We start from the raw sequence: 9,701 nt of genomic DNA on the forward strand, positions 1-9,701 counted from the left end.
TTACAGTATGAGGTTAAGATTATTTACTACTCTTCCTTTTTTCTTTATTAATTGTGATAATAATTTCTTTTTTAAGAATCAAACAACATAAATTTTGATTAATATTTTAATATAATTTAATTTATTTTGTAAAATTAGTTAAATTGTCGCTCAAAAGTGAAACATGACAATTAAAAGAACAAAGAAAATTTTGTGGATATGTAGCCATAATTAGCATTTATTTGATTTGTCCATATAAAACTAGGATAACATATACTTCCTCTGATCCGTCCTATTTTGATTTTTGCCTTAGCTCAATTTTTCAAAATAATCGTCACTTCGGAAATTTAAAACGGGAGTTGACACTATTGTCAAGTATATCCTTCACATTAAAGTTTTTTTAAAAACATATTGGTCAATTCTCGAATAAAAATCTAAAGAATAAGAATAACTTAGTAAATAAAATATACGTCAATTATGTATTTAGTGTCCTTTCTAAAACTTGAAAAAAATTAAAACACCTGCTAAAGTGAGAAAAGATTGTTTGACTCAGTTTTTGGTAGTAAAAGTAAGAGAGCATTTGTATTAATTTCCAAAAGCTTGCCATTTTCTTCTCACAAAATTAAATCCAGTCTAAGATTCACCAGATCAACCAATATATACATATTGTACTAGATTCATTTTCACAAACACAAAAACAGGTAAACCAATATAGATATTGAACTAGATACATTATCTCTCACACACAAAATCTGTCTCAATTAAATGCTTCATCATATCCAAATAAACACATTTGAAGTGTGCAGATCTAGGGAAAAAAATGACTTGAATTGAATAATTAGTCACTTCAATTCACTAAGCCTCTTTAATCAAATTAAAAATGTCAGTTTACAAAACCCCATTTTGCTTCAAAGACATTTTCTTGATTCTCTTCACTTTTCTCTCAATCTTTTTTGTTGCTTTCAATTACCATTCTTCCATCCTCCACCATTTAACTACTCTCTCCTACACCATCGCGACTGCGACCGCCGATGCCACCACCACTAAAAATTCTCCAACCACCGTTAACCACCTTGTTTTTTCAATTGCTTCTTCCTCTAAAACCTTTTCACAAAGAAAAAAGTTCCTCCGTCTATGGTACAAGCCAAATTTTACGAGAACTTACGTCTTTCTAGATCACCCTTCATCAGAAAATTATAATTCTCCAGAAAACATCGATCTTCCACCATTTCTTATTTATGACGACATGTCTCGTTTCCCCTACACCCATGGTTTGGGTGCACGTTACGCCCTTGGCCTAACATACATGATTAAACAAGTTGTCGCGCGTAACGACTCTAACGTGCGATGGTACATTTTCGGAGACGACGATACGGTTTTTATCGTGGATAATTTGGTGAAAACATTACAAAAATATGATCACAATGAATGGTATTATATAGGGTCTAATTCAGAGAGCTATGTTCAAAATGATTATTTTTCTTTTGATATGGCATTTGGTGGTGGCGGATATGCAGTAAGTAGCCCTTTGGCTAGGGTTTTAGCTAGGGTTTTGGATTCTTGTTTGATGAGGTACCCAAGTCTCTATAGTAGTGATGCTAGGATTTTCTCTTGTTTGGCTGAGCTTGGAGTGAGTTTAACACACGAACCTGGTTTTCACCAAGTAAGTAAAACATTAATGTTCTTACTTTCTTTTGCTTTTAGTTACTATATTTAGTTTATGGTTACTTCCGTTGTCCCAAATTAGTTGGCATGTTGTTTTTCCGAAAGTCAAATTATATGAATTTTGACAAACATCTTTAAATATATTTTTTTCATCAAATTGATATAAGAAAAGGTGAGATTCGTAACACTTTTCGTATAATTTTCAAATATCTAAATTTTAATTATAAAATATTGAGGTGATTAATCTAATAAATAGTTTAAAAAGTTAGTCAAATTGATAAAAAATAAAATATGACAACTAAAGCTAGTCAAATTGATAAAAAATATAATATGACAACTAACTTGAAACGAAGAGAATATATTATTACTTCTCCTTTGATTTAATGAGTGTAAGAGGCAGATATAGAGTTCTAATTATGGGTTTAATAGAACTCAATAGCTTTGATTAAAATTTTATAATTGTGTTAAAATTCCAGTACTGTACAAATAATTTATTCAAAACTTAACAAACTATATTATCTTTTTTAAAATTCAGCAGCCGTTAACTCAAAACTGTGGGTTTGGCTATATATGATGATATTTCATTCTTTTTCTTCCTCTTAATTCCTTTACATAGTCATGCTATCTGTCTGAAAGTCATTTGATATATTCAAATCCGTAAATCTTGTTTTATGAACGATATTTGGGGAATAGTGCGTTTAGTGTGAATGGTTCATGTAACCAATTCCAATTAATTTGGGATTGAGTTGTTATTAGTGCTTCTTTCCTTTGTTGGTAAAAATCATGTTGGCACTTAGATCTATCATAAATCTATAGTATAGATTCAAAAGAGAAAAAAGGTATCATAATATTAAAATAGTAAAAAGAAAATGATAATTTAGAGGATAAAATAGGCATTCACTTAGCCACAAAAAGCTTGACAAAATCAGATTGAGTGATTTTTTTGAGCATTACAGGCATAATTAAATGACTTTTTTGTTTCGAGCTAGAGAAACATATATACGTTTTCTAGGCAATTTTGGATATAGTTAAGTGATCTTTTGAGTATGATAATTATATACAAGATAATTTCAAATAGTTAAACGACCTTTTGAGTATGGAGCTCGAGAAATGATACGTAAAAGTACTTACGGTTGGGAGAAGAAAATCTACGTCTATCTTGTTCCCTATTCACAATTCAAACATTTCTAATTCGCTAGCTAGTATTAGGACCATGATGCACAGACAATACTAAAAGTTACTAATCATATGAAAATTCTAAAAATACTAAATCGTATTTTATTTGAACAAAATTTCAAATGCCATCCTACTTCATATTTTTCTATTTCAAACATGCCATACTTATTTGTAATAATATTTCATTTCTTTTTATTCCATCGCCAGGATGATGTATGGGGAAATCTATTCGGAATACTTGCATCACATCCGTTATCACCATTACTATCACTTCATCACATAGATGATGTACATTCACTTTTCCCCAAAATGACCAAAATTCAAGCTCTGCAACATTTCTTCAAAGCTGCTAATGCTGATCCTGCAAGAATATCACAACAATATATTTGCTACGACCGGAAAAATTCATTATCCATCGCAGTGGCTTGGGGTTACGCGGTACAAGTATACGAAGGAGACATTACAGTTCCGGAGCTTATGACAGTTTTAAGGTCATTCGAATCATATGATAAAAATAAGAGAAGCCCATATTTTATGTTCAAGACTAAGGTGGAATCTAGGGGTCCTTGCCAGAAAATGGTTGCATTTTTGGAAAGTGTTTATTCAAATGGAGATAATGTTTGGAGTAATTATACAAGGCATAGAGTAAAGGGAAAAACTTGCAAAAAAAACGGGAATAAAATAATCAAGAATTTGGAAGAGATTACAGTCTTCTCAAGCAAGTTGGATATTGATGCTAGACAGGTATGTGTATGTTTATATCATTATTATTACGTTATTTTGCTTCCTCCTTTTCGTTTTTATGAGGAATGCGGTCAGAATTTTCAAAAGGAAGATTTAAAATATAAAGAATGAAACATACTAAGATGTTAGACAGATTCAACAACAATTATATACTGATAAGATAATTTGACGTTGCATATATACTTAATATTGGTAATGAATCCCCTTGCACACCTCGGCTCTGCTCATTTCTTACTCTGATTCTGCAATCACTTTGATGTTGATAAACATACAACTAGAAAAAATCAATGTTTTTGATGGACGTTTCTGTTGAAAAATCTAGGATTTCCAACGAAAAGTCAGTTAGAAATAGGATTTTCAACGGAAAGTCCAAAGATTTAGTTGAGACAAATATAATTTCGATATATGGATTTCCTATGATTATTTTTTCAGAAATTTTGATTTTTCTAGTAGTGATAGTAAATAATGTTTCAATGTTCCAAGTACGTTGCAAATACTCGTATCGTTTGTATTATTCCATGCTTGCAAATTAATTTTTTTCAAATGCTGATTTGAATTTCATTATATGAAATATATCAGAGAAAAAGACATTAAATCCCCCCTCAACTTGTCAGCAAAATTTACTTTAGATCCTAAACTAATCGGACAATTATTTACCCCCTAAACAACTTTTAAGCGAATTAATTTCAACCTCAGAATCAAAATCCCACTCTCACAACGGAGAGTGCACTACACATGAACCATGTCATTACCAAATCAGTGTCACATCACTGCCATGTCATTATCACGTAAGAAATTATAATTTAAAAAAAAAAAGTAATCTCACACACATACTTTATATATATATATATAATAGACCCTCCCCCAGTTCCTTCTTCTTCTTCACAGCCCCCACCCCACCTAGCTCGATTACTTCTTCTTCGCAGACAGCAGCCCCCCTCCCCCCGCGTTCCTCCTTCTTTTTCTTCTTCAGATAGCCACACCCCTTTTCTCTTCCTTTCTCCATTGTTGCAAGCTTTTCAATGAGTTTTTTTTTCTTCATCAAATAATAAATTGACTTGAATTAACTTGAGCAAATCTAGCAATGGACTAAATACAAGTACATGATCACAAAAACACATCAATACACAAAATCTCAAATCCAAATTCTTTATACACAAAATCTCAAATCCAAATTCTTTCACATTAATCAAAATTCAAAGTTCCCAAACTCCCAAATTCTCAATCTTTTTACACAAAAATGTCTACAAAAATGGCACAAACAGTCTCAAATTCAGAAATGACAGTGATGGTATTCGTATGACATGAAATTCTTGGTCAAGAACCAAACTTGTTCATCACTCTTGAACCCTTTTTGGTTGTCAAAAGATAAAGTTGAAGAAGACGAAAACAGGGGGTGAGGATACGAAGAAGATGAAGAAATGGGGTATTGGGGGTGGAGGTGGGGGTGGGGAAGGGGAGTGACGAAGAAGAAGATAAAGTTGGGTTCTTGATTTTTTTTAAAGTTATATATATATATATATATATAATAGAAGAGAAGTTTCGACATGCCTGCTTCAGCAGGCTGCTTGCTTCGTGATTTTACTATATCACCCTAATTAATTATTATAAATTATTTATATATTAAAAAATTAATAATATTTAATTAGAAAGTAAAATAGACATTTATGACATGTCTGTTTCAGGTACTTTAAACGTGATTTTACTCCATCACTCCTAATTAATTATTATATGTCATTTATGTATTAAAAATTTAATAATATTAAATTCATAATTTTAAATACGCCCTTCATTAATTACTATAAGTCGGTTATGTACTAAAAATTAATAATATTTAATTTAAAAAGGTAAAATAGATATTTATGATATGTGTACTTCAACAGTGATTTTATTATATCACCCACAATTTATTATTATAAGTTATTTATGTATTAAAAGACTAATAATAATTTATTAAAAATATAAAATTTACATTTATAACAGTTTGCTTCAGCTGTTTCAATCATAATTTTACTAAATATCACCCCTAACTATTTATTATAAGTCATCTACATGAAAAACTAATGATGTTTTATTAAAAAAAATAAAATTTACATTTATAACATGTCTGCTTCAGCTACTTCAATCATAATTTTACTAAATATCACCCTTAATTATTTATTATAAGTTATCTAAGTATTAAAAAATTAATAATATTTAATAAAAAAGGTAAAATCTACAAAATGATAATTAACTCTTGATGTTTTAAACTAACTCGACGTCTTATATGAGGTCCACTTAAATTATTTTTACAAGTATTTTGCTTATAGTAATTTTGTGATATCACATTTAGTTAGTTGTTGTAAGTCATTTAAGACATGTCTGTTTCGCTGTTTCAATTGTGCTTTTACTAAATCACCCCTAATCAATTATTATGGTCATCAAAGTATTGTGCCGCTTGAATTGAAATAGAAAAGGTATTATAAATCACAATAATTAAAATTTTAAATTATTTAAAAAATATAATTGATTATCGATGATACAAAAATTTTGACAAGGAGAGTAACATATATTATTTGAAAATTACATAAAAAGTATTATAAATTACAATTGTTAACAACTTAAAATATTTAAAATAATGTAATCTGTTATATATATTGAAAAATATGTAAAAAAAAAAAAAACTATAAATCACAATAATTAACAACTTAAAAAATTTAAAAGATATAAAATATTTGATTGACTCTCAAAATTATATTAGTGTCGCCTAAATTGGAATAGAAGAAAAATATTATAAATCACAATAATTAAAAACTTCAGTTATTTAAAAAATATAATTGACTATCAATGCCACATAAGTTTGGACAAGGAGAGTAACGTATATTATTTGAAAATTACATAAAAAAATATGCATGACTAAATAACCCTTTAACATATGATTAAAGAACTAAACTTAAAAGCGCAACAAAATTTGTCATTTACATGAATAAAATATACATAATTATTTTGTGCGACTTGGTTCTTTAAAAAAATACTATCAAGTAGTTAATATGTTAATTTTGTATATTCATGTTTTATAATTCATAATTCGAATTGATATCAATTTAACTTCTGTACATAATTAAAATATTTTAATGTTGGTCCCGTGTTGATATGAGTCATGTTACTCTATTATAATAATAAAGTGGGCCCTTTTTAAATAAAAAAAAATTCACGCATTTTTTTTTGTCACGTCAGCCGTAAGGGGTGAATTTAATTCACTTGAAAGATGTTAAGGGGGTATATAATTGCCCGATTAGTTTAGAATCTAAAGTAAATTTTTTCCTAAAAAGCCTAATAGCAATTAACCGCATTGGAAACGACGAATCACACTAGAACTATCTTGCTATACCTGAATCAGTTTGACTCAATGCTTGCACTTGGATCTTTCTCCCCAACTTCTTTCTACGACGACAAATTAAGGGGGAATTTGATATCTTTTCTCAATGTAACAAGTACTTGCGAGCTATGGACAAACTTGTTTGATTATTATTTTAAAGTAATTTTTTTTTTTAAAAAAAAAAACTAATATTTTGCCTTGAAACGTTTCAGGTTACCGCACCACGTCGTCAGTGCTGCGACGTATCATTATCGTCCGAAAAATCTATGGATATTCAAATTAGACCGTGTGGCATTGATGAATTAATTACAATGTCTCCCTAGGATTTGTTTATAACCTCTTTGTTTTGTGGAGGAATATTTCGTTGTTGAAGCATTTGTGATCATTGTAACTTAGATTAATCCCAATATGGTATGATATGGTGATTGTTTGGACATAGACTTCAAGTCACGGTTTGAAATAATCAATATTTTGTAATTAGTGATTTGAAATCATGTTAATTTGAGGTTGAAATTTAGTTGATATGTAATTTAAATTTTTTAAGTTGTTTTTCTTCTTCTTATTTATACTCTATATTTATATCTATAATCTATAATCTATAATCTATATCTATATCTATAATATATTAAAAGTGTAAAGACCTTTGGAAAAATAAATCAAACTTTTTGCCCTTCATTAAAAGTTTTTACAATAGACAAAATTATCTTTTTACAATTTTTCTAAAACCATAATTATACATAAACACTAATAATAAATAGGGAAAGAACATGGGCCGACCATTTTGAAACGAAATGGTCAACCCATGTAAAAGTTGAACAATTGGAGTCAGTCGACCCAATTTAATTTCGATTTTTAGCCATTTGGCCCGTCGGTCGCATGCAGTCTCTATAACCAATTGATAGATTTTTATATCCTATTGATACACTTTTATACTATATTGATACACTTTTATACTACATTGATACACTTTGATATCGCATTGATACACCTTTACACAATTATTGTATAAAATATATATTTGTATTTGGTATAAAAAATTCATGTATTTGATATCAAATATTGTATTTGATTGATAAAAAAGAAGAACAACAATTACAATGTTATAAAATCGTATTTTATTGTTAGGAAAACTACACCAATTAGAAGAATAACTTTTTTTTTTAAAGCTTGAAACTGCATAGCTTATTTTGAAGCTAGCAAACTTTAAAATCTTTATGATTCAAATCAATCGTTGAGTAATGGCGTTATAGATAAACAAGAGGATAGCTTAAACGGAATCACTGAATTGTGATATTTGCAGCATAAAAAAAAAAACACATGAAGACAGTAGCAAAAAAAAGGCCTAAATGGCTATATTTTGAAATTTAAAAATCGATGGCCACTCAACGGCAATTGTTTTAGACGAATAGCTATTCTTGTCCTTTCCCCTAATAAATATAATTATACATAAACACTAATAATAAATATTTTTTGGAAAATAAAAAATACATGTTATTTTAGGCAAACTAAATTGTTCATTAGCTTAAGAATTCTAATTCAATTAAATTTTGATTTGATTCTTTCTTTATTTAAACCATTATAAAGTCCTAAATTGATATTTTAAGTAAAAAATTATATTTACGAATGGAAAGTTTTAGAATCCACGTAAACAAGGAATTGCAGATACCTCAAGGCTTGAAGTATATTTATTTTTTTTCATAGCAAAAGAAATTTGCTCAACCTGAAATATCTTCAATTGCAAACTTTTTACAATTTCTACGTTGTACCATAATACAATACCTTTCATGCATGTTTATAAGGTAACTGTAGGAAGAAAAAAATCCATCTATAATTTCAACAAGTCCAGAAAGTTATAATTTTATCACCGATGAAATCAAGCCAATTAGGTTTGAGCTTTTGTAAAATTTAGTTTCTACAATTTAGTTTCAACAATACTCAATGAGTCAAGTAATTATCGTGGTGTTATTCTTAAGTTATTTCAAGTTTCTACGTGTACGTTGTGCAATTAGATTCATGTGTGTTATGCGGATTACACTTATTTTGCAAGCTATATACAATTGCTTGCAAGTATGAATTATTTTGGGTTGAATAAATTATTTGCTAAATATTGAAAGTTAGGAACTGTTATGAACTGTCCTCCACCTCTGCTTCATACATCCTCAAATACTCATATTAACTAAATTTTATTCATTTTGTCTTGCCCCTTTTTATCAAATGGTGGGATAAGCTATTCTGGTATTAACTAATACCTGCAACCAAACATGAGATAAAATAATCTTTTATTTTATCCCGAAACTACTTATTCTTTATTCCTCACACCAAACGACCCCTAAAAGTGTTTGGATGGTTGTTATACATTGTACATTATATTGTGTTTTTAGTTAACAAATGAATTTTTGTTTTGATTGTTACTTGAATTTCATTATACCATATTGTTAAATACATAGAAAAGTCTGAAGCAAGACGATACAATAGACAAAATTATCATATACCATTTTCTTAAATTTTTGGTCAATTTCATTAGGTTAATTTTCCTTCCATATTTTAGGATTCTATAGGTTTCTTTGTTTAGGATTTTGTAATATTGTGTTTAGCTTAGTTGTGATACAAGTACGACCACGAAGATGGACGCATGTGAGAATGTAATGAATCCAGGGCTTGGAGTGTGCGAGTGAAGGACTTAAAACACACCAAACCGATCCTAATATCACACTTGGATTGTAAAAAGGAGCCTTGAAACATAACAAGGCAGCCCCTAAATACACTTGAAGGGAGCCTA

General features: G+C 29.1%; 1 protein-coding gene across 1 annotated transcript in view; it reads left to right on the forward strand.

Moving 5' to 3' along the window:
- Positions 1 to 859: 859 nt before the first annotated feature.
- Positions 860 to 9,701, forward strand: part of LOC107877272 — a 33,357-nt gene continuing 24,515 nt past the window's right edge. Inside the window, exons 1-2 of the mRNA XM_047394101.1 lie at positions 860 to 1,642; positions 3,028 to 3,564. Coding sequence (XP_047250057.1) covers positions 860 to 1,642; positions 3,028 to 3,564 — 1,320 coding nt within the window. The remainder of the gene's footprint in view (positions 1,643 to 3,027; positions 3,565 to 9,701) is intronic.

Source organism: Capsicum annuum, chromosome 7, assembly GCF_002878395.1.
Source record: "Capsicum annuum cultivar UCD-10X-F1 chromosome 7, UCD10Xv1.1, whole genome shotgun sequence".
Lineage (NCBI taxonomy): Eukaryota > Viridiplantae > Streptophyta > Magnoliopsida > Solanales > Solanaceae > Capsicum > Capsicum annuum.